Source organism: Portunus trituberculatus, chromosome 15 (assembly GCF_017591435.1).
Source record: "Portunus trituberculatus isolate SZX2019 chromosome 15, ASM1759143v1, whole genome shotgun sequence".
In the NCBI taxonomy this organism is placed as follows: domain Eukaryota; kingdom Metazoa; phylum Arthropoda; class Malacostraca; order Decapoda; family Portunidae; genus Portunus; species Portunus trituberculatus.
This window is the reverse complement of record NC_059269.1, coordinates 10180787-10206128: the sequence shown is the minus strand read 5'-3', so window position 1 is coordinate 10206128 and position 25342 is coordinate 10180787. Positions and strand designations below refer to the sequence as shown.

The 25342-nt window shown below is 41.4% G+C and overlaps 3 protein-coding genes across 6 annotated transcripts in view; all 3 read right to left on the bottom strand.

The window, feature by feature from the left end:
* Positions 1–1099, bottom strand: part of LOC123504196 (zinc finger protein 628-like) — a 10928-nt gene extending 9829 nt beyond the window's left edge. The window contains exon 1 of one of the 3 annotated variants that reach the window (XM_045254548.1): positions 868–1099. The gene's annotated coding sequence lies outside the window, so the exon portion shown is untranslated. The remainder of the gene's footprint in view (positions 1–867) is intronic. The other 2 variants (XM_045254547.1, XM_045254546.1) reach the window with 2 other exon arrangements.
* Positions 1100–1644: 545 nt separating this feature from the next.
* On the bottom strand, positions 1645–8784 carry LOC123504045 (alpha-ketoglutarate-dependent 2,4-dichlorophenoxyacetate dioxygenase-like). Its single transcript, XM_045254295.1, has 9 exons — positions 8660–8784; positions 6954–7117; positions 6803–6855; positions 5738–5879; positions 5068–5141; positions 4771–4938; positions 4228–4383; positions 3811–4041; positions 1645–3492 (listed from the first exon to the last, which is right to left on the bottom strand). The coding sequence occupies exons 2-8, from the start codon at positions 7054–7056 to the stop codon at positions 3865–3867; spliced, it is 873 nt and encodes a 290-aa protein (XP_045110230.1). The 5' UTR covers positions 7057–7117; positions 8660–8784; the 3' UTR covers positions 1645–3492; positions 3811–3864.
* A 608-nt stretch (positions 8785–9392) lies between these two features.
* LOC123504044 overlaps positions 9393–25342 on the bottom strand; it is a 54407-nt gene continuing 38457 nt past the window's right edge. For both annotated transcript variants that reach the window (XM_045254293.1, XM_045254294.1), the window contains exons 3-14: positions 23315–23351; positions 20745–20863; positions 15897–16030; positions 14721–15723; positions 14202–14318; positions 13629–13741; positions 13366–13493; positions 13111–13261; positions 12505–12809; positions 12020–12152; positions 11733–11891; positions 9393–11148 (exon numbers count right to left, since the gene is read on the bottom strand). In XM_045254293.1, the coding sequence (XP_045110228.1) occupies positions 11040–11148; positions 11733–11891; positions 12020–12152; positions 12505–12809; positions 13111–13261; positions 13366–13493; positions 13629–13741; positions 14202–14318; positions 14721–15723; positions 15897–16030; positions 20745–20863; positions 23315–23351 (2508 nt within the window). In that variant the 3' untranslated portion in view covers positions 9393–11039. The remainder of the gene's footprint in view (positions 11149–11732; positions 11892–12019; positions 12153–12504; positions 12810–13110; positions 13262–13365; positions 13494–13628; positions 13742–14201; positions 14319–14720; positions 15724–15896; positions 16031–20744; positions 20864–23314; positions 23352–25342) is intronic.

Here is a 25342-nt window from a genome sequence, read left to right as displayed (position 1 = left end):
GATGATTGGACTGGGACACTTTAGTGACCAAGATCCAGTACAGTATTTACCGGGGCGTGGGGAGGGTGGGGCTCCATCACCATCCGTGTGTAGAACATAAGGGATATAGTGAATATACAATAACACAAGAGACAAGTGGTAAGGCAGTCAGCATACTCTCACTCCTGGAAATGACTGTTCGCAAGCCCCGGGGTGACTCAGGGGCAACTTCCAGCTCAGAGATAGAGAGTCAGCCTCGTCATTCGTCATCGCAGTGTGATGTTATTGTATTTAATGATTCTGTTAATAACCTTGATATCTCTTGCATAACTGTTGCGGAAAGTTTAGAATGAGAGAGAGAGAGAGAGAGAGAGAGAGAGAGAGAGAGAGAGAGAGAGAGAGAGAGATAACCTGTACAAGGCATGCAGGCCGGGTATTTTGGCTCCCGGTTAAAAATGAACCCCCTTTTCCCCGCGCCTCACCGTGGGGTGCTACTGTCGACTCGAGCTGTGTCGCCCGCCCCCTCACGCCACTCGCCGCTCCTCCGTCCCCCTCCTGCCACCCGCCATCTAATAACACCCTTCTCATCCCCCTCTTGACGCTCCAAATATGGAGATGCTATAGTGCCTGGTTTATTCACAAGTTACCGGTCATTATTTTCTTTAACAAAATAATCAAGGAAAAATTATTCATTTCTTTAATTTCCTGTCATTTGTAATAAGTTTATACACTTCTCTTCCCTGAGTATGATACAGAAAGTCGCCTTCGTACAAACACATTACCACCGAGTAACTGACGTCTTCAAAAGAAACAATTGGTCAAGTACTAATACTCCCGTGCACTAATCAAGAAGATGGCGAGATTAAACAACGTAACAGAATCTTATACCTTCAGTTACTGGGATAGTTCCTTCTTCAAATAAAGTGTTGGGGCAAACAGCCCCCTTCCTCTTCCTGCGCCCGTCTTCGAGGAGGAGAGTAGTGGTCAACTCCCTCGGAAGAACACTGGATATTAGTAAAAAATAATAAATCCCATCACAGCGCGATACGAGGTGGCACTGCGCAGCGATTTCCTTTGGCACTGAAGCCCAAGACGGTGGCCCTCTAGTCACCACCTTGCCTGTCCGGCCAAAAATACCTTGCGGGGAGTCCCGCCTCTTGCACCCACACACCTCACTGGCGGGTGGCGGGGAGGCGGGGATTCTCCATCACATGCTGACCCTTAAATCCTAACACTGCATACATTATAAATAAATAAATAAATAAATAAATAAATAAATATATATATATATATATATATATATATATATATATATATATATATATATATATATATATATATATATATATATATATATATATATATATATATATATATATATATATATATATATATATATATATATATATAGATAGATAGATAGATAGATAGATAGATAGATAGATAGATAGATAGATAGAATTTTCAGTTTACCTTTTTTGAGCAAGTGTATCCCTTTGAAGTTAAAGAAAAATATAAATCGTGGCTGGAGAATCTGAATTCATTTTTCAGATAGGCATTTCTCTGCAAACAGTATCCTATTTCTTCTGATCCCTAAACAGCCCTCATAAATTTCACTCTTTCTCACAGTCTGAGTATAATAACATAATGTTATTGAAAAGTCAATTAAGCAATAAAATATATTCAATTCCTCAGTACAATACCACGCATACATTTCCAAAAACAAAAACATAAAACCTTATCACAGCTTCCAATAAATCACATGTATACTGTATGTCATAAAAACACATTGATTTGTGTAAGAGTGTCACAGTAAATATTACTCAAAACACAGATGAGTTGCAGAAGTTCGACATCAATAATTAGCTGCAGTTACTGTCACATGGCGGTCATCAAGTAAAACAAACCTTTTACTACCAATACACAATTGTTCAGTGCATCATACGGTAGAAAATAGTGATGGATGACAGCATTTCCAAAAACCTTACACTATGTTTTAAGAAGAAAAAATAGGATACTATATACTATATTCTATATGGATAAAATGAGTCTTATTGCAATATATTCTATACAGATGAAGTGATATATTAATCTTATTGCAAGTTAGGCAATATGTCTTTTAGTAAGACTAGGGCATGTGAGTACGTACCAGTAATTAAATTAACTAAATGAAGAATGACTTATGAACTCGTGTCCTAATGATGACTTTCACTGCAGTGCCACATGACTGTTGTGGCCCCTAACCTAAATCACTCACTCACTCCTACTTGATAATCTCTCTCTCTCTCTCTCTCTCTCTCTCTCTCTCTCTCTCTCTCTCTCTCTCTCTCTCTCTCTCTCTCTCTCTCTCTCTATATATATATATATATATATATATATATATATATATATATATACATAAGAGATCATGCTTATTAAGTTTGCTCTCACAACTGCAACTGACAATGTTAACAGCAGCAACAGTATTTGTCTACAAGAGTGCTGGGAGGCAAGTATTTGCATATATTATTTAGAAATATTATAAGCACTGATAATAGTTAGTGTCATTGCATATAGAAACTTTCATGAATAAGACGGATGCAGTAGAGAAGCATGTAAGAACACTTGACAATCACTTTGGCAAACTGTTTCCACTAAATGCTTGTTTTGTGCTTCCACTATGATACTGTTCCTAGAAGCTTTAGTCTCTCAAGCTGTAAAGAGAATATTGAGTGGTAGAGTTCATGAGTTTCTAGTAGTCATGAATGTACAAAAAAGTTTGCCTCCTCTCTTGTACACCTTTTAAATTGAGCTACAAGCAATGGCATTATGATAGGGGGGTGAGCAGGGTGAAAGTCCATGGTGGCACATTTCTCAGGGGGCCCAGCACAAGCGACACTACTGAGAATAGTGATGTTCAGACAGTTATCTTATACTTTACAAAATTGAAGGCCTGCAAAATATTGATTTAGTTTATATATGTATACATGATAAAAAAGTGTATACCTAATCTCACATTTTAATTACTTTCAGGGGCGGCATTTTCATGTTTCGCCCCATGTAAATTTATCTCTCACTATGCCACTGGCTACAACACTGACACCTTGTTCTTTATCATCTCCAATTTCTGCAAATAAAAAAGCATCTTTCTCTTGGATGGTGCCATAATGCATGGATAAAATTGGCCAGACAGGGGGAATGAGTTTAATGCATTGTCTGAATACATACAGTCTGGCCAGCTGGAATGTGACCTAATAAGAATGAATGTGAACAAGATGTCCAGCTATCTGACAACTTTATTTGCATGTTATCTGGAATTAAAAATTTCTATTAAAACATTTTTGTATTGTATTAGAACTGTCAATATGATAGATTGCTACCTGCTGACTTGGTTCCATGGTATTACACACTTGAGTAGTATCTCAGCTGTGCTTCTGTTATCCCACACATATCTGCTTGTAGAAGTGTAATAATAGTGAACAAGCTCCTTGCCACCCTCACTCCTTCATCAAATAGTATTTTTCTCACCTGAATCTGAAATGAGAAGGTCAGAAGTTTGCTATAATTCTGGAATTGGAAAAAAAAAAAATTTGAAAATCCTAAATCTCAAGGATTCTATGGAAAAACTTTTATATATGTGGAGAGTGTGGAAGTGGTATTTCTCTGCCACAGTAACCCGGCCAGCCCTGCCATTGTATCTGTCGCTGGGCCAGGCTTGGATTTTGTTCCATGGCTAAACAACACCTCAAAATGCATCAGTTTATACAACATTTTTGACTCAGAATAACATGTACTTTCACATTTGTTAGTATCCGCAGATACAAACATTATCAAAATTAAAACATTACTTACATCTTACATTCTCTGACAAATTCCAAGATGTGTATCTGTTCATAAGGTGAATGCCTACTTCACACCAAGTTCCTTTTTATAATCATAAAGTTTTACTGGTGGTGATTGTCCCTTGGTGGTGACTCTGTGCAGCACCCTGAGTCCCACTTCCTTGCGGGACAGCTGAGTTTCTGGGGCAGCCTCATGTGCTACAGACAGATTATCAGATATGATGAAGTCTCCCACACTCCACTGAAATGAATAATGGCACTGAAGTATTGATATAATGTACATGCTACTGAACTAAACACAAGTTCAGCCCAGTGTTGTTAAAAAACATTACTATAAATGCAGAACAAAATACAGTTGTCTTGGCAAGAGGAGTCATTCAATCTGCCACACTTATAGTCCCTGTGAAGCCCTGAACACTTTACAAACCTCATGCCTATACTGAAGGGTGTCTTTATTCTTGACAATCTCCTTATGAATTTCTTGGAGGATTGAGTAAGTCTCTTCATCTTTTGTGAGTCTCTGCTGGGGAGTATTGTAGTCCCACACAAAAGACTCAGTCATGCCCAAATGAAAACACAACACCTGCAATAAATGGGAGGGAATTCATGTGAAAAAAAAAACATGACTGTTGTGAATCAACTGTGGTGGTAAATGAATGACAACCTGTTTAAACCCTTCAGTACCGTGACATGTTTTCATATTCATTTCACTTACTATTTGGTGATTTTATACGGCTTCAGAAACTTATCTGGGGGATTAAAATAAGATGGTGGCCATTAATCTTCTGACTACCATAGACCCTTCCTAATGTCAATAAAATCGTCTAATCATATCCAAAACTCATGGAAAAAATGTGTCCCAGTACTGAAGGAGTTAAGGACAAGTGAAAGTGCTCACAAGTGGAATAAATTTTAACTAAGGATGACTTGTATACTTATATATTATTCTGAACCAGGAACTCTGATTTACCTTCTTTTTGGTGAGTGGATGTGAGTATATCAAGGGATGAATGGGACCCGATCGACGGTCACTTATCATGTAGAGACGTTCCCACCGCACTCGTTGCTCAAGAGGAAGCTGTTCTATGAGTTCAGTCAGTGGACAAAACACAGTTGGGCCACTCTTAGGAACGCTGACCTGCAAGACAAAAAGAAAAAAAGAAACAGAAAAATCAAATATACAAAGAAAGAAGAAATGAAAACTAGAGATAAATAAGAAATGACTTTTTTTATGCAGGAGAAAACCAGCCAAATGAGGCTCACTTACCATATGATACAATGCATAACCAAAGGGAGCGTGCTGAAAACTGCCATCAATGTGCCAGCCTGTTCGTCCCACATCTGTCAGGAAAATAACGTATTATTTGTACCTACATAGCACAGTGACAAATCAAGTTAGTTACTTAGATAGTATTCAAGTGGCATCATGTCAAGATCAGCAAATCCTCCAGCTCGTCTCATTTCCTCTCCCTTCGTAGATCTATCACTCAGCTGACCTGGTGTGAATGAAAATATTATAACCTAAACTAATCTAACCCTAACTCTAACCTAAACTAACCTAACCCTAATTTTAATATAGGTTAAAGTTAGGATTAGGTTAGTTTTGGTTATATTTTCATTCACATGTCATGTCCGCTGAGTGAAAGAGCTGTGAAGAGGGAGCCGAGAATCTAGGGCAGCTGGAGGGTTTGCTATGCTTGACATGATCCTTAAAGTGGATTTGTATTTATAAATTTCCATAATGAGTCTTGGGATAAACTTACTGAGAAATTTAAGTATATTAATAAGAAACAATGTCACACATACAAAGAAACCAGTTCTGCATGAAATATGACTCAAAACCTAACAAAATTTAGCATCTACTTATAAGGTAATTGTAAATAGTCAGTCATTTTCTATAACATAGGTATAACATAAAGACACAAATGTAGCCTTACTTGTGCAGCCCTCTGTGCGGTCATTAGAGACCCGGAATACATCAGGATGCGGAGATCGTGGGTGTTTATAAAAGGTTGAGTCTGGCTCCTCAAACCATCTTGCAATTTCTACATGTCGGTCTCCACTGATAATACCTTGGTCCTAATAACAAAGAAAAAATTTAAATACTTTCTTTAGCCCCTTCAGTGCCATGATGTGTTTTCATATTTATTCTATTTACTACTTGGCAATTTTATACAGCTTCAAATAGTGAATTTAAATAGTGAAGACTCTGTGTATTAATATTTTGAGCTCCATAGACACTTCATAATGCAAATAAAATTGTCTAATCATACCCAAAAAATGTATCCCATTATTGAAGAGGTTAAGTGGAATATTTCATTTAAAACAGAAACTAAAAAAATTGCTCTAATATCACAAATAACATACACATAAAGAGGCTCATTTTTTATCTCCTTGGCTTGTCACACTATCACACTATCACAACAATTAAATGGTCAGGATCAATTCAAGATTAGCAAATCCACTCATAGCACAGATGTTGCGTTCACTAATCTTGACATGATCCAATGGTTGTATTACTAAATGGAAGGTGAAGATAGTGAAAGTGTATGCACAGCAGTTGATCTATTGAGATAATTTGCAATGAAATACAAGACATCCACTTTTCTTCATGTTAGTGTAACATTCCAGCAATCTGAAGCTGATTCAAATTATACACCAACTAAATTTAAGGTTTAGCTACTGTATATAACACTTCTGCCAACTCAAGTACAGTAGAAACAAATACTGTAGACTAGTTAAGATGAAATAACACCCTCTCATCATCTGAGTATATGAGAGAATGAGTAGGCAATGTTAATATGGGATAAATGTTGAAGAGGATTAAAGTAAAGTTAAAAACACATGTCTCGAGCTTTCCCAATCTTTTGTAAGGATGGAGATAATAACAAATGGGAAGTAGATAAGTAATGTCTTTCTCACGAGCCTCTCAATACACACAGGAATGGGAAATACAATTCATCGTTCACCTAATAAATGCACGATGACAATTGAAAATTTACCTTGAAAATCAGAATCCTATGTTTGGTTACATCCTCCTTAATGGCTGCAATAACTGAAATGCAGAAAAAATCATTAACTTATATTCATTTTAGTAATGCTAAAAATTCACGTCTAGAAAGTTACATAATCTGAGATGGTTCAAAGCATCACCTTCTGCAGGTACGTCCTTCTTCAGGTCAAAGTTCCGAACTTCACATCCAAGTTTTCCAGGCGTTAGTTGGTAGTAGTTGTGGCTGCCTTGCTGAGTAGCCATGTGGAGTTTGTGTGCCCTTAGTGTGTGACGCCAAATTTGTGACACAGCTCCTAACAAGGATCTGAAAGCATTTGATATTTGGTAACTAATGACCCCTTCAGTACTGGGATGCATTTTTTACCATGAGTTTTGGGTATGATTTGACAATTTCATTTAGATTAAGAAGTCTATGGAAGTCAGAAGATTAATGACCATTCTTCACTAATTTAATCCCCACATAAGTTCCTGAAGCAGTATAAAATCATCCAATAATAAGCAGAATAAATACAAAAACACATTATGGTACTGAAGGTGTTAATTAGTTTTTACTGCAGGTTACTTTGGAATTGTCTTGCTAATCTCTTACCACACACCTCCCTGACAAAAGTGAGATGCTAACAGGGAAACAATCCAACTATCTCATGGAGGCTAAGACAACTCATGGCTTTAATGCTGATTCAACTAATGCACTCTGTATGTAATTATGGTCCTTAGCAGAATATACATCTCACTGTTTCTCTGTCTTAAACTAGCATGCTAGCTAATTCCATCTAGCATTGATGTTTTCTCTAATTGTGTCAAAAAATTCACTACAATTAGGAAACTTTGATTAAACTACTGTATTCTGAATAGCTACATATCTCAGTCTTTCCTTATAACAATATCTCTCTATTGCAATTATTCATTGATGTCCAGCATACCTACAGATCTGTGCTTTCCTATACACTCTAGTTCCATGTAATATTCAGGTTACTGTAATAGCACAGTAACCAAAGGCAGTTAACCAGGTGAGTTGACCAATTGAGTTTGGAACAATGCTAGCCCCATTTTACCCAGGCCAGGAAGTTAAGGGGGAGGATTGTGGGAGGAGTATTGGATGAAACTGCAAATAATATGGAGATGATCTTAGCCTCTTCTCCTGAAGTTAATACATGCCAGATAACATTAAGGTTGGAGAATATCGTGCAAGGATATCTACGGCAAATTTACCCAAGTAAATATATATAGAGTGGTTTCTAAGTGTTTGGTATTATTACAGTTTCAACCAATACATCACAAATATCTTACACATTCTCATGGTCTAGATCACACTTCTACGAGCATTTCTAACCCCATTTTACCCTATTGGAAATTAATAATAACTTCAGGACAGAATTTAGGTTAGGTTAGGTTAGGTTTGGTTTGGTTTCCCCACCCTAAAATCCCGCTTTCCTATGAGGTCCCCAAGCTTGTTAGACATAGGGAAAAAGAAATATAACATAGGGTATATTGGCTGAAACTGCAAATTTACCAAATTTACTAAGTGTTTAACAATCAATTAGGGATAAAACTGTTATCAATTACCTGCAGGGAAAATATGTATGCAAAAATATATCAGAGGGAACTGTAAGGTCAGTAAAACAGTCAGGGAGAAACGTGTCTATACCAAACTACCAATATCAAGGGCGAATACTGGCGCTGCTAGGTACACAGGCTCTGTCCACTACACCCACTTGCTAGAGGTGGGCCGTGACATGCTCCTAAGGCTACATCTTCATGCTGCTCCTCAAACCACTACTCATTCCAACCTGACATTTACCTCATTACCGATACAGTGTGACAAGCGGTGCCAATCAATGCATACCTCGGTGCACGGTGTTGTGGTCCCGTTTGCCGCAGTCCACCCCACCAGTCAACACTCGCCACCGCCGTTGTCAAGAGAGACCGGAGACGACACTCGACAGACGTGCTGAACCCTTTACAACAGCACTACAGTTTAAAAGGTCTATTACAGAGTTGAGGGAGATGTGGTTCGTGTTAGTTTTTTTCTTTTTCTTAATTTGTCTTCTCTTTATTCCATCATCTTTTACATTTAGAGGGGTTCTCAAAGTTTCCTCATTAATAACCTCCCTATAAGATCATCTACGCCGGTAGGTACCTGAACCCCCCCCCCCAGCAATCTGACATCGAACAGAATGTGGATTTAATGACTGACACTATCTATGTAATGGTAATGAAAAGGATATTATTGGATCAGCCATCTAAGACCATCTACCCGAGCCCCCAGTAATCTGACATCAAACAGAAAGTTAATTTGGTGATTGACACTAACTCACTATGCAATGGTAATGCAAAGAATACTATTAGATCAATTATCAAAATACCCTGGAAATCTTATAACTCCTGATATTCGCGAACCCCCAGATTAAGAATCCCAGTTTTACCCTGCTCCGTGCTCTTTTTCTCGTCTTACCTTTCCTAATCTCCTCTCGACAACATCATTCACCACCACCCTTACAAGAAACAATAATTTCATAAGAATCTTCCCAGCTTCCAGGAGAACAGCCAACACTAAGGCCAAGGAGAATAAGGAGCAGTTTTATCTGGTCAAAAAAATTTATTATACAAACTTATATCTAATACTGACTAGGAGCTGGCAATTTCCTTAGCAGCTCTCAGGAGACGTCCGTGGACTAAGTCAGACCCAAGAATTTTCAGTGTCTTTTGAGCGGCGTGAACAGAGACGGTGATTCGCCTCAGCGGGAGTGGTACAGTGGAACCAGGCCACCCTGGAGCATGCAAAAACACAGGAAATGAGAGCTATTCACCATTTCCCTTACGTGAGACCATCATATCAGAATCTAATGTGTGCACTTCAGACGTGGCCACTTCAGGGTTGACATAACGTACTAGGATCAGAATCGGATAAAAGTACAAGACGTTCTTTTATATGAGATGGTTACGATGAATTGGAATGAAAACAAGATACTATTTGTTAAAGCCAATAGATACACTTTATCTTACTGACATTTCGTGACCATTTGTGATATGAAGCACTTGTTAGTAAAGGCGTATTATTCACCGACACATAACCCATAACGGACACAAAACAGAATATAAATACGTCACAACGGTGTACGAGTATACAGGCCGCATCCACTGTCTGGTAGTGATCACTGGTGTCACTCCAACTATTACCAATATGTAAACTCCTCTCGAGTCTTCGTAACATGTAATGTGGGTAACCCACTCTCAATGCATTAAAATGTGACAAAAAACTATACATATATTACAAGCGGTATGGCCGCAATCATGGACCACAACCAGAAGGAAATACCTACATACCATAAATAAATATTAAGAAATATATTATACGCCATAAAGTTCCTGTTGACTTCCTCCTGGCCCGCTAGCACCGCGTCACCTTCGTCCTTGGTTCACGCCCGACGCTGAGGCGTCAGGTCGCTGCGCAGAGCCAGCCTCCTGTTGGTCCTCCCTCTGACACACGTCTTCTGTTTTCTCATCGCAATGACCCAGATATCACAGCTTCAGTAACTTGGAGGACACTGTCAGATCAACAAGTCAGGCAACACTCATTTACACTGAAAACGCACATTTGTGTGTGCTTAATGTCTAGCAGTAAATTTTCTTGTTTCATAAATTACCAACAAAATAATACATCTTTACATTTGTCGAATAATTCGTTGAATCTATATGCGCTTCTTTCCCAGAACGCATTATAGTTTGTGATATCAGAAAAATAAAAGTTACGAAAAAATTGCACTTTTTGACAGGAAAACTTTTTTCTTGCCCCACAAATTGATAGATATTGCAGCTGATCTGGCGATGAGTCAGATTAACAGTAAGAAGTAGCGTACGACGTAGTGTGAAGTTCAAAAGGGAGACGGGGTAACATTCGCTCCAGTAAACACTGCCTAATGCCCACCGAGGCAGGCCGGCGCAGTGCGGGCATTGGAAACGATTATACATTCACTCGGCCTCGCCACTCACCCACCAATGAGATGCCGCTTCAACACTCAGTGAACGAGGAACTTTTCAGACGAGCCTAACCATTCTGCTTAACCCAGACTCAAATGTCATAGTTCTAACAGGTACAGTTGTATGGGTTTGCCTTCCCTATATCCTAGAGCTCTTCAGTACGTCAGCAATGCAGTCGGGTGTCGTCCGACGCAGTCTTCAGTACATGTTCACGACGAGGTGCTGTGGAGAAGCTTGGCACTGGCTCAGTGCGAGTTGCAAAGGCCCGGGTACTGGACTGACGGACGCGAGCCTTGCGGACAGGCTGAAGCAGCGGGCCCGATGGTGTACATGGGCTTATCGAGGAAGTTGCCGCTGGAAATGGAAACAAAAGACATCAGCAACATTTCACAACTTAAGTACAATTTCTTATCCTGAGGAAACTTCCCGCACTGACTGGAATATACCTTCCCGATGGTGTTAGATGGAAAGGAGAATGCAGTAAATTTTCAGGCATGTATCAGAAAACTACTCCCTTATATTTGCTTGATCAGCCTGTTCCTTTTCTCTTCTCTTTGACTATGATGTGCCTTCATCAAATACATGATTTCATGCATGACTTAGTACTAATACTTCCACTGTTACTGATACTTCTTTACTGCTACTATGATAATGGAAATACTAATAATATTTTTGTTATTACTTTTAGTACTGGTACTACTACTACTACTACTATTGCTACTACTACTACTACTACTACTACTACTACTACTACTACTACTACTACTACTACTACTACTACTACCACTAACAAGAATAAGGGAGAAAGAAGAGAGAATTATAAAAAATAAAATATCATCTTAAAATACTTATACTAAGTAATATTCAAGTGTTTGTGTGTGTAGGGTGGTTTATACTAGAAATTTAAAATTCGAAGAAATATTAGGAACAAAACTCACGTTGGACCATAATTGCAGACATATATCTTGCATTTAAGTTTCCAAGACTTTCCCTTGAAGACCTTGGAACAGTCGTGGTAGGCGGCGCCGCAGCCCACCTCCCGTGTCTCGGCCCACACCAGCTGCGTGTAGTGGCCGATCACGGCGTGGTCCATGGAACTGTCAGGAAGACCAGACTGTAGCTTATCTCGGCCAACACTGACACTCGTTTGAGTCGATGTTACTGTAACCAAACATTGCAGGCAATGCCAATGTAAAGAGATTATGGAAAAATGTGATATACTTACACGAATCTCTTAGTGAGGTAGTTGGGCACGTACTTGACCTCTTCGTACCAAAGTCTGACCGCAGTGTCCCACACAGAGCCAGCATTGGTACTGCTCCACTCATAGAAGATGTTCTGGCCAACGTAGTAGTCTCCTGTTGAGGTGCCATGAGGGACAAGATACCCAGTTAGAAAACAACAATTAGTTTCGTTAAGTTTTCAGTTTCAGTACACAAAATAGTTGAATACTACCTTGCATATTAGTAATAAATTTCTAATAACCCCAATATAGTATTACACATGAGACACTACTGCGATTTTTCACAATTTATGATAGATTTCGTTAGTTATCTTGTTGCAGTGTCACCTGATGACGAGAGGGAGCATAACGCAAGAATTATATTTGCTGGAAGGGAGTGAATTTTGTGGGGTTCCTGAGACACAGAACCGAACAAACCGGAGCAACAGTGACGGGGGGAGAGAGGCACAAGCAGTGTGTGATCTTACTGGATATCAGCTTGCGACAGTCGTGACAGTCGTGGTAATCTGGGCAGGCAGAGGCCCACGCCTGAGCCACCCGCGCCAGCTCCTCATTCCAGACCAGCTGCTGCATGTCGGCAGCAGAGTATTGCGGCCCAGGCAACCCTTGGCCTTCCTCTCCGCGGGCTACCTTGGCGCGGTATTTGTTGTGAGACTCCAGGATGGCCTGCCTGTCGCTGCCTCTCACTCCTTCCTGGTATATGGAACACGAGCTGGGCGTTGACTTGCACATGGTGTGTTGCGTGGTCAAGTGGATGTAGTCGTTGCAACTCCTTGAAGGACCCACAAAGGGAGTGTAAGTAAAGCACGGATGAAATATTGCAATCTGCACTAGTTATTTTTTCACGAAAGACACATCAAGTAAGCTTAAAAATAAGTTATGACATTCTCTCTCTCTCTCTCTCTCTCTCTCTCTCTCTCTCTCTCTCTCTCTCTCTCTCTCTCTCTCTCTCTCCCTCTCGCACAATAACTTCCCAACACATGGAGTGTGAGACGTGCCCCTTTGGCATCAGGGATACCGAAAAGAGGTAAGAGGACTTTAAATATTACACATAAAACAAAAAAGTGTCTTGCCTTCCTTGAGGGACTATCCGCGGTGGCGGCGTGGTGGTAGTGGTGGTGGTGGTGGTAGTTGTGGTGGTAGTGGTGGTGGTAGGGCTGGCCACCGTTAAGTTATACCACCAGTACCTGTCACGCATCTCGTCCCAATGACCGGATCTGCCGTCTGCGTGATGGAAGAAGGCGATGCGTTTATTTGAACATTTTTTACTTGTTTTGTTTTGAAGATACTCGAATGAAACTTTTAGTCCCCCACAAAGCCAACCTCACCTATGAGTGTAGTTTCCCAAGTACACATCACTCTAGCGGAGCGATTCCTGAAGGTGTTCAGGACCACGTCCACTGATGCGTGATGGGAGGAGGTGAGGGCCAGGCTGGGACCCTCTCGCCCGCAGTACCTGAGGGAGAAGCTTTGTTGAAGCTCGTAGGATTGTACCACACAGACAGACAGACACACACGGGCGCGCGCGCGCACACACACACACACACACACACACACACACACACACACACACACACACACACACACACACCTGGACCAGTGTGCCTCGTTGATCCTGATGGCCAGGTGGTCACGGCGACAGTCGCGTGACTTCCGAATCACGAAGTCCTTGCAGACCAGCTTCCAGTGACTCCTCATGGGCGTCTGGTGTCAGGGTGGAGTGGAGGGGGTAGATGCAAAAAATTCATTAACCATTACCATCATAAGCTCAACAAATCATGACGCTTTTCCTCCTGATGCTTTATGTTATAGTCGCCGTCAGGGGAATGAAGAATGAAGGGTGTCTTATACACAGTCTGGAACACGGTGATGGGGGAGGGGATAGACTGCCAGAGTGCGATGATGCAACTTTCAAGTTTTATGACGGTGACTGTTATGAACTACTGTTTTTTTTTTTTAATAAATTAACCTTCGGATGCAACAAAGATTATATTCTGGTATACTTATTGTTTGTTCACTCCTTACATCTATCAATCTATATATCTATCTGTACATACATACATACATATCTATCTATCTATCTATGTATATATCTATCATGTCGTGTTCAAGGGTTTGCTGCCAAGGCATTCTGTTACAAATGTGTAAACTCCGTATCACTGACCTTGAACCTCCAAGAACAGGAGCCCTTCTCGCTGGTTTTATATGGGTAGTCTGGATTAGCAAACCAGCCGCTAGCATCATCCACTTGTCCTCCACATCCAGTTTGAAAAGTGGACACCTGCCGAGGAAAACGGTTGCATTAATTTGGGAAAATGGTATGCAAATGAGGAATCCTTTTGAGAAATATTCTTTAACTCCTTCAGTACCAGAACATGTTTCCATATTCATTCTGGTTACTATTGGATGGTTTTATACAGCTTCAGAAACTTATGTGGTGATTAAAATCGTAAAGACTGTGGCCATTAACCTTCTGACCATAGACCATTCCTAATGTCAATAAAATCGTACACACTCATAGTAAAAATGTGTCTCTGTACTGAAGGGGTTAAGTTCCACAACAATGAGTTACGTGCCAATGTAATAATATGACAATGATGTATTAAGTACAATATGAAGGGGATGTATTGGAATATGAGAGAAACCCTTCAGTAGCTTCACAACTGCATATACGTGACTCTACCTTGATCACAAAATATTCATCCTTCTTCCTCCTCCTGCCACCTTCGAGCCTGTTGCGGTGGCCTCTTCTGCTGTGCGTCTCCAATGATACTTTAGAGTTTCCGTATCCAATCTTCTTGTAGTCATTGAACCCACCGTGTGTTGGTTTCGTGGGCTTGTTGGGAATAATTTCGTTACGGCCGCGAGAGTTCGAAGAGTGCCTCAGGTGGTTCTTTAGTGAGACGCGATACTGCTGCCGGCGAGATGTTTGGGAAGCGTCAGTATCGTGGTGGCGTCTGGGAGATCTCCGGTGTCTTTCCAGTGGCTCATCCCCAGACTCCGAGATAAGGTTAGTGAGGTCTTGGCTGCTGGCTTCCTCTGAGGCATTGCGGCGTGACTGCAGGCTCAACTCGCGTTCTAATTCATTGTCCTCTAGGTAATGTTCCAGTTGAGGATCAGTCTCATTTCCTTCGCTGTGAATGACAAAGTCTGAATTAAACCAGGCAGGCTCTCCTAATCCAAGGAGCCTCACGTCGATGGAATGCCTGCGCACAGTCGTGGCGCCGTAAGTATTGCTGTCCAGATCGTATATGAAACGGTCGCCATCAAGCAACAAGTCATCGTTGTCAATGCGGGTAGAATTATCTTCATCCATATCCATATCGTTCAGATGTCTGTAAAACCGGCGGCTACCAGAAGACTCATAGGCTCTGCTGCGCTGGTAATATCTGCTGCTGTCAGACTGTGGTTCTTGACTTCTGTGCCGCTGCGACAACATATTCTGCCTGTTCCTTATCTTATAGAGTTCGTAAAGGGCTTTGATGCGCTTGAGTCTCTCAGCGCGGTCGCGTGCTGCTTGGCTCCTGGAGGACGAGGCGGCGGCGTTCTCCCTGCTGCCAGAATGAGGCCCTGGGCGGTCTGCCTGCCGCCTTCGTCCCCGGACATTCTTGCCTTTCTTGTATTCGATGTTAACTTCTGAAAATGTTGTCCTCCACACCCTTGTTTTGGGGATCCGTCCACAGAACCTGGAACAAAGATACCACGTGATGGGAAAGTCTGGAAGTAATCTGAGCTACAGGAACTGCCTGAACACTGCCCCAATACCACAATGCACTAGAAAAATGTAGATGTCTGTTTCAAAGCAAGTGACAACATAAGACAAAGACAAGAGTAGGTCCTACTTAAGCTGAAGACTCACCTAGCGAGCGGGCGGGTGCGGGCACGAGTGACAGAACCCGCCGGCACCACCTCCACGCGAGAGGCGGAGCAGCGGCGGGAACGACGAAGCCTCAGACGGACAAGCTCCACCATCACACCGTGACCTGGGGGAGCCTGGGGGGAGAAGACCGCTCATTACTACCACTGCACCTACTGACAGAGAGAGAGAGAGAGAGAGAGAGAGAGAGAGAGAGAGAGAGAGAGAGAGAGAGAGAGAGAGAGAGAGACTAGAAGAAAGATTTGTAAATGGTGAAGGAAGGCCATATATATATATATATATATATATATATATATATATATATATATATATATATATATATATATATATATATATATATATATATATATATATATATATATATATATATATATATATATATATATATATATATATATATATATATATATATATATATATATATATATATATCCAAGACGTGTTCTGTGTGTTGTTGGTGATGTTGGTGGTGTATATATATATATATATATATATATATATATATATATATATATATATATATATATATATATATATATATATATATATATATATATATATATATATATATATATATATATATATATATATATATATATATATATATATATATATATATATATATATATATATATATATATATATATATATATATATATATATATATATATATATATATATATATATATATATATATATATATATATATATATATATATATATATATATATATATATATATATATATATATATATATATATATATATATATATATATATATATATATATATATATATATATATATATATATATATATATATATATATATATATATATATATATATATATATATATATATATATATATATATATAATCCAAGACGTGTTCTGTGTGTTGTTGGTGATGTTGGTGGTGTTAGTGAAAGAGACTCAGCCACACCCGTCTTAATGGAGTTGCTGTGTATCGGCATTTAAGTGTTTTCTTTCTTTCTTTTTTGTGCGTGGGAGAATAAATTTAGCTCTCTTGATAGCTATCTCACCAGCAGCTCTGCCTCATTAATTTTGCAAGCAGAATTAATCACTTCCAATTATTCTTGGTTGAAGGCTGACAACGGACTTCCATAAGGACCAATCTGAGCGTGAACTGGTCACCATGAACGACCGATTATAGAGCTTTATAATAAACATTCGCATGAGTGCAGCCACACGAAACAGCTTAAAATATTGAGCAAAGTGCCTCAACACGCCGCTGTCTCCTCCTCCTCCTCCACGCCCTGCTTTCACAGCGTGTGTAAGAGAGGAAAGCAGAGGTCGAGACTCAGTTCACTAACCATTCCTCACGAAAAAGGATATAGTTCACACTGGCATGATGTGCTTGTGGCGTGTCTGTTTGTGGGTTTGGCCAGACAGTGGACAGGTCGACGAAGACATTAATTTGTCTTCGATGTTTGTTTGATTCTGACAACCACTACCGCTGCCGACTAAACATGCGGGGGGAGACAAACTGAAGTATGGTAATGTGGTGGTGGCAATGTTGGGCCCAGGGGGAGTGAGAGTAGCTGGGTGGAGGCTGGCTGGCTGGCTGGTGGGAGATAGTACAAACAGGAAGGAAAGTGGTTAGGTCATGAATTTAGTGTCTATTCGTCCCTGATAAGCAATTCTTTCCTGGCCATTTTGAAGCGCTGAAGAAACAACGAATCTTCCTGCACGACTACCAGCGACTCCCGCCGTGAATACCAATCCCAGCTGGTCCGGCTTCCTGCGGTGGGTGGAGAAGGGCAGGCGCGTGGCAGGAATTGGTGGTGTGGCCTTGGTGTCTCCCAGCAGCCTCACCTTCCTCCCTCCCATCCCCATCTTCCCCCTCCTATCCTCCCTTCAGAGCCGCTTCCCATCTCAGCCCATCACTTCCGGATTATATTCATCGTTTTCAGCTCCCACCGAACTTGTTTTTCTGAGCGCTGCAGTTTAATCAGCGGCCATCGTGTGCTGTCTGGGTGGTGAGCGAGCAGGGCACCGTAAACCTTAGCTGAGTTGTCCCTCTTCCTGGTTCCTGTAGCCAAGAATAGTACGTACGTATACACCAACTCCAGTTAGGATAGGTTGTACTAGTCAACCTTGTTTGTGGCTTAACTCCTTCATTCATCATGATCTATCTGCTCTATGACATTTCGTTTTATATTTATAGCGTTTTCATTCATGTAACTTCTCGAGTGTTGCTATGCACTACTCATTCCTTAGTCTTTCACTGGCTCGTGTCAGAGGATGTACTGTGGCTGGAAAGTGTAGTCTCACTACTGTTACACAACTGTCCAACGTGATGTGTGATCTCTTAACTGCAATCAATTCAATAAGTAATTTCTATTCAATTTTCATACAGGGGATCTTTACCTATAGAATACACCTTACTCCTATGAAACATCACAAGCTATTATACTATTCTTACAATTTGTTTTTAGTTAAGTGTCATATAAGCATTCTAAACGTAACTGAAACCCGATACTTTAGTCTGCAACGAACAGAGGACTATGTGGCTCAGGTTTCAGGCCAGGCCCCAACACATCTGGCTTAACAGATCAGAGGTGGGTCGACTGGTAGTCAATGGGCGGAGATAGGAATGCTGAAGAAGGCTACTGGTGGCGGACAGTGGTGAGGCGGGAGGGGAGTCCCTTCTTACCAGGTTTGTAGTTAACCACCGCCACAACACCAACTAAAACTCAAGTTGAAAGGAGTCGGCATGTGGAAAGATATGGAGCTAAAGTACTGGCTGGTGTACGAGTATCTAGACATCGTAACAGACAAGATGAGATAGTGGAAAAAGGAACAAGTTTATGTAAATATGACTATCGGTGTTTTGAGGCGAGCTAAGTTGTGGTTGTACAGGTGCCCCGGGAGTGTTGACGCTGGGTGACTAATGACAAGCACAGAGACACAACATCCGCCTGCTAGCGTGGCGTGGGCAGCATCTTGCAGTAGAGCATCTCTGCACAACTTGTCACTTCAAAACAACTTCAAATATATAAGGAAGCGTGTATTGCAAGTCAGAAGAGCAGGCCCGTGGATATCTTAATAAGCCACTCGCTCTTATACGTCAATTTTAAATGGCAGTATCCTGTATGTTGTTATTAAGTAATCTGACTATATTGTAAATTTTTATAAGTGAAGGAAGTCAGCTCGTGGCTAAAATTAGGCTACCAAGTGACCGGCAAGTCGGAGTGAGGCAGTGAAGTTAAATATTGACTGAATGAGACCTTCGCTGTCTCTCATCACTAGAAACCGGACATTCCACTGACTGGCGTGTGAAAAACCAACGAAACAATATCACTTAAAAACATAACTAACACATGCACAACTCGCAAAACGATACAGATACCTATAAATATTCTAGTCCTCACAACAATTATAAGGAAACATTGCAAAAACACCTCAACCCTGAAAGACGACAAGCACCAATAGATAAGTGCAGATTAATGGCATGGAGAAACCACAGCAAGGACGAGGCGGCGGTTTCGGCGGCGGCGGCGGCGGCGGCGGCGGCGGCAACAACCTGCTGGACGGGATGCCACGCACTGAGGAACACAATGTGCAGACAGCACCTCCACACCGACAAATCAGGACCTTAAGTTTAAGTCGCCATTATATTTACTTTTATAAGGAGCAATGGGGGTAAAACTGCCTTCGCAATTAACTTGGAAATGTCTTGCACTACAATCGTATAACGCAAAGAGAATAGCTGAATAAAGTCAACAATTATAGCGTCAAGTCCGTGGTGTGGCGCGGCACGGCGCGCTGCTGGTTGCGGAGCACACCGGGTGGCGGCAAAAACTTGATCCAGGTTTGTTTTCTCACTATGGATGGGATTGGCCGGGGAAGAGTGGTGCGGACAAGGGAAGGAAAGGACAGGTAGGCAAAGAAACGCAAGGAAGGACATATGAAGGCAGGTGAAAAGATGTAAGATGAGTGTAAAAGGAGATGAATGAGAATGTGAGGTCTGACTACCACTACCTATATTATCTGTCTGGTCATTGTCTCATTACCATGTATGATAAAGCCCGGAGTGTACCGCTTGTGATGGAGGCTGTACATCTAAGTCCTGTGGCCTCACGTGGCACTAACAAGCTTCTTCTCTTTCTATATACTTTAAAGATAACAATATAACGACGGTCATTTCAAATGGGCCATAACAGAAGAGACAAGAAGCACCCTAAGCAGTGCAACGTATCAGTGGAAAATTCACCACGGAAATTCTTGAGCAGCACGTGTGATATATAAGCAATAAATGTTTTCTTGAGCATACTTTGATGGAGTGCAAATTAACATAATCGATGATGCCCATGTGTCACAGGATAATCTAGGCAAATAACTGGTTTGGTCAGATATTAGATATTAGATAAAATTTAACGTCAACAACTATGTACGATAATAATCATGAGAAAAAAACAAAACCCGACAGACATGACGTGCCGCACCTAAGCAGCAGAATTATAGAAAAGTTACCTTATCAGACAGTCTGAGCCATACCAGGAACAGATTTAGTTTATAAATGAATTGGTTTACATATGAATGTCATCAGTAAGCGGAGGCGCCAGAGCCGTCAGTGCGTGCAACACTGTAGCCTCACAGCTTCCCTGCAACTCAACTGTAAGTGCGTTTCGACCCTGAGCTTTAAAATCCTTGGTGATGTGGAGTGCTGGTGTGGCGCAGCTACTGCACGGTCACCTTCACTCCCATACACATCCTTCCTTGTATGGGAGTGAGGCTCACCAAAGGCATGTGAGTCTACTGACAACAACAATAACAACAGTGTAATAAAATGACATCAATGATACTTACCTTAACCTTCCACAGGCACGTCTTTTGCGACCCGTCGGCGACCCCCGGCCACGCGTGTCCCGGGGAGACCAGCCACTCCTCTTGGCCGGGCCGCACCTGCACCTCCTTCCGCTCGCATTCTGGGAAAGACACACCCTCAGACTTACTCCTGGCACCACACACACACACACACACACACACACACACACACACACACCCTATCACTATCACCACAGCCTCACAACATAACCTTGTGTCACTCACTTCCTGAAGACACACCTTCAACACTGGAGGCTCTTGTGGCAATGAAACACACACACACACACACACACACACACACACACACACACACACACACACACACACACACACACACACACACACACACACACACACACACACACACACACACACACACACACACACACACACACACACATTAGCTACTACTTTATTAATATTCTCGACACCACTTCAGACGTGTTCGGCAAACAAAAAATCTTATCACTGCAAACATGTAAACACCATTATGAAATATAAATGAATGAACCACAGACGTGTGCAAAGTAAGCGAAAAACAATATGATCGCCATGTCGATTAAGATTCAGTGTCAGTAAAACATTAGACGCAAATAAACAGACGTTGTTGTTTTGGGTTAGTGTCCTTTCACTTTTTTCCCCCTGATGGACTAGTCTCGGTTTACTAGGATGGCAGGAAGCTCACTCGGCTGGGAGTTGAGAGCTGAGAGGTGCTGGCAAGTACATCGGGAGTCACGCATGAGTCACCGGTGTCTTGCCTTCCCGTGCAGTGCCGCAGCAGAAGCCTCGAGGAAGCAGGGATGTGCCCATCCCCCAACTCCACAAGATAAACACCAAACTAACTTGTGTAAAATAAAAGCCATAAAGGGGCTTTGTGTCTAATAAACATTTTGAAATTATGGCCAATGTCTGTGCATAGTTCAAGGCGTGTGTGTGTGTGTGTGTGTGTGTGTGTGTGTGTGTGTGTGTGTGTGTGTGTGTGTGTGTGTGTGTGTGTGTGTGTGTGTGTGTGTGTGTGTGTGTGTGAGGGCAGGCCCTGTGTTTGGCGGTCCATTAGTGAGGTTCTAGCTGGAGTCATATTTCTCGGAAGACAAAACCTGCAATATACGACCGTTTGTTCTCAGAAGACGTATTGGTTCTTAATCTCAAGTTTTCCTCCAATGGGACACCTTTATCTCTGACATCAGGTTCAGGACTCTTGCCGAGCCTCAGGAAGATCTCTGCCGCACATGCACCTCACACTGATTTATGCGACACCTATTGTTTGCTCCTTCCTGGTGCCGTCCGGTCGTCCAGGATCCCTTTAAGTGTTGCCTTCACCTCTCGCAAGAAAGTGGGCCTACATAAACACAGTCCATCTTCCGGTGTAACAACTGCACATAGGCCGTTCAACAATATGAATCACTAGCATATGTTCTCTCTCTCTCTCTCTCTCTCTCTCTCTCTCTCTCTCTCTCTCTCTCTCTCTCTCTCTCTCTCTCTCTCTCTCTCTCTCTCTCTCTCTCTCTCTCTCTCTCTCTCTCTCTCTCTCTCTCTCTCTCTCTCTCTCTCTCTCTCTCTCTCTCCAATAGAGGGCGTGTTCGTGTCCACCGGGCAGAACTCCACCCAAAAAAATACATGAAGTTAAGACGAGAAAAGAAAGCAACATGAGGAGTAGGAAGGAGTGTGTGTGTGTGTGTGTGTGTGTGTGTGTGTGTGTGTGTGTGTGTGTGTGTGTGTGTGTGTGTGTGTGTGTGTGTGTGTGTGTGTGTGTGTGTGTGTGTGTGTGTGTGTGTGCATGTACTTTTACTTCCATTTAGCTTTTACTAGTTTGTTAGTGAGTTTGTTTTCATCTTTTCTTTTATTTCGTTTATGTAATTTCATTCAAATGTAACTTAATTGTGGTCAATTAATATCTATCTATGTGTGTGTGTGTGTGTGTGTGTGCGTGTGTGTGTGTGTGTGTGTGTGTGTGTGTGTGTAAGCAGCCTATCATGATGCGTGGTGTGTTTCCTGATTGCATGCTTCTTTGAGATCCTCGTCACGCTGCATAACAAAGCCACACGACCTCCATCTCTGGTAATGCTCGTGCCAACATGTACGTGTCGATAATTCACAATGTTGCTTTCATTCACCTTCCTCCTTCCAGTTTTTCTTCTCCTTCCTTCTCGTGGATGCGACTCAAAAAACATCCATATCGCTTTGGATTTTTTACGAGCACATATTCAAATAGTTTCAGCAGAATATTTTCACTTTTTAACCTCTTCAGTATCATGACGCGTTTCCATATTCATTCTGGTTAATATTGATTTTATAGAGCTTCAGAAACTCATGTGGGGATTGATATACTAAAGACTGTGGCCATTAATCTTCTGACCTCCATAGACCCTTCTTAATGTCCATATAATGGTCTAATGGTACACTAATCTCAAAGTAAAAATGTGTCCCAGTACTGAATTGGTTAAATCTTCATAGGGACACTACATTGCCACCATACACCATACACACCATACTACAGCATACATCACAACATTCAACACCACCACCACTACTACCAGGAGTTAATGTCTCACCTCCCTGGCCGCTGCGTACCGCTGGTCTCCGCTCTCCCTGTAAATGAAAAAAATAAACATTAAAACACATGGGATTAATACATATCTTGATTCACTAATATTAATTATCTCTCTCTCTCTCTCTCTCTCTCTCTCTCTCATCGTTCCATCTTCGTATTCCTTCCTTCCTTAAGACATTTGACCACGTACTTTGGGAAGGCTATCTGAACTGACCTCTGACCTGGAAGTCGTTAAAAGCACTACATATATAGAAATTCATACGTACGTGTGTGTGTGTGTGTGTGTGTGTGTGTGTGTGTGTGTGTGTGTGTGTGTGTGTGTGTGTGTGTGTGTGTGTGTGTGTGTGTGTGTGTGTGTGTGTGTGTGTGTGGTATGTGTGATACAGTGTCAGCGTCTGGCCAGCAAGAAAGGCGTGTGTGACAGTGGAGCATTGGGTGTCAAGAGCATATTTGCCACCCGTACTCGGGGACAGTCACCTTCACTGATTGGCCGTGAGCACCTCGCCGCCTGTATCCTCCTCTTTAGGCCCCGTCGAGGAGGCAGAGTGGCAGAATGACGTTAGCCTCTGCCTCAATCATTACTGAGCGTGGCAACAAAACGAGAAGTGTTCATGCTTTGCTTTGCTGTATATTGGCTGTATATTGTCTTACGAAATTGTGCTAGAGTTCTTTCAGTAGTGAGGATGGTGATATAATAACCTTATTATCCCCTTCAATACCATGACGTTTTTCCCTATTCATTCTGCTTATTATTTTGTGATTCTATACAGCTTCAGAAACTCATGTGTGGGATTGAAATAGTGAAGAATGTGGTCATTAATCTTCTGACCTCCATAGACCCTTCCTAATGTGTCCCGGCATTGAAGGGGTTAACGACTACTGCTGCTACTATCGCCACCATCATCACCGCCACCGCTACTTCCCTTACTGTTACTTCCCGCTGCCTTGGAACGTCTTGAAAAACTTAATAACCTTGTGATGAACTGAACAAGGCAAGGGATGAATAACTTCTCTCCTTCATTCTTTCCTCGTTGCTTTTCCCACAGAAGGTTCTTTTTCTTTATATGCAAGAGGGGAAGCTGGCCAAGGGCAACAAAAACAAGAAAAGAAAGTCCCATTTGATTGCCAGTTCCCTTGAAGAGTGACGGAGTTAGCCAAAAGCCTGGGACAAATAACGTATTGAAACTTCCCCTCCTAAAATGAAGTCAAGTCGATGGAAATACAGAAGTAGGCAGGGAGTTCCAGAGTTTACCAGAGACTAAAGCAAGGTGTGGGAAACTATATAGACAGTTTGGCGCTGTGGGGAATGTGACGGGTTTTGTGCCATCGTAAAAACACATTATTCTTGCAGGAAAAATTTTATTGAATTAGGCTTCCACAGTGAAGGTTATCATTCATGCTGTCACTGTGGGTGATTTATCAACGCTTTAATCGCACGCTCAACTGAACATCGACATTATTCTTTAGGTTAATGATGAATAATATTTTTTTAAAAGCTTCATATTTTTCTTCAGTATGGCGCAGTCTTCCTTTGCGGCGCGAACGTCTGTGGATGTCAGAGCACGTAAAGCTGGCGGTGGAAGATTTTATAATTCGTACTTCCACCGTTGATTTATTTCCACAAGACATAAAATTAAAGAAACGAGTCAAAGGAAAATAGTGGTTAGTTTCTTTTCACATTGAGTCGAATATGTTTAAGGTATACCCACTACTACTACTACTACTACTACTACTACTACTACTACTACTACTACTACTACTACTACTACTACAACTACTACTACTACTACTACAACTACTATTACTACTACTACTTCTAATATTACCATTAATACCACTACTAATACTACTACAACCCTACAACCACTACTACTGCTACTACTACTACTGCTACTACTACTACTACTACTACTACTACTACTACACTACTACTACGACATAGCAAGTGAAAACTAAAACAAAAAACAATGATGTCAGCTTTTTAAAATCGTGCGTTAGCCACCACTGATCTCGTACGTTCTTTGAGGCT

Bases quoted from the DNA above. Each gene is read 5' to 3' on its own strand.
- LOC123504045 (XM_045254295.1), bottom strand. From the start codon at position 7,056: ATGGCTACTCAGCAAGGCAGCCACAACTACTACCAACTAACGCCTGGA. The intron at 4,939-5,067 runs GTAAGTGAGCCT...TTTGTCTTGCAG, and splicing joins GTTATGCATTGTATCATATG to GTCAGCGTTCCTAAGAGTGG. The intron at 4,384-4,770 runs GTAAATCAGAGT...CATTTATTGCAG, and splicing joins ATCCACTCACCAAAAAGAAG to GTGTTGTGTTTTCATTTGGG.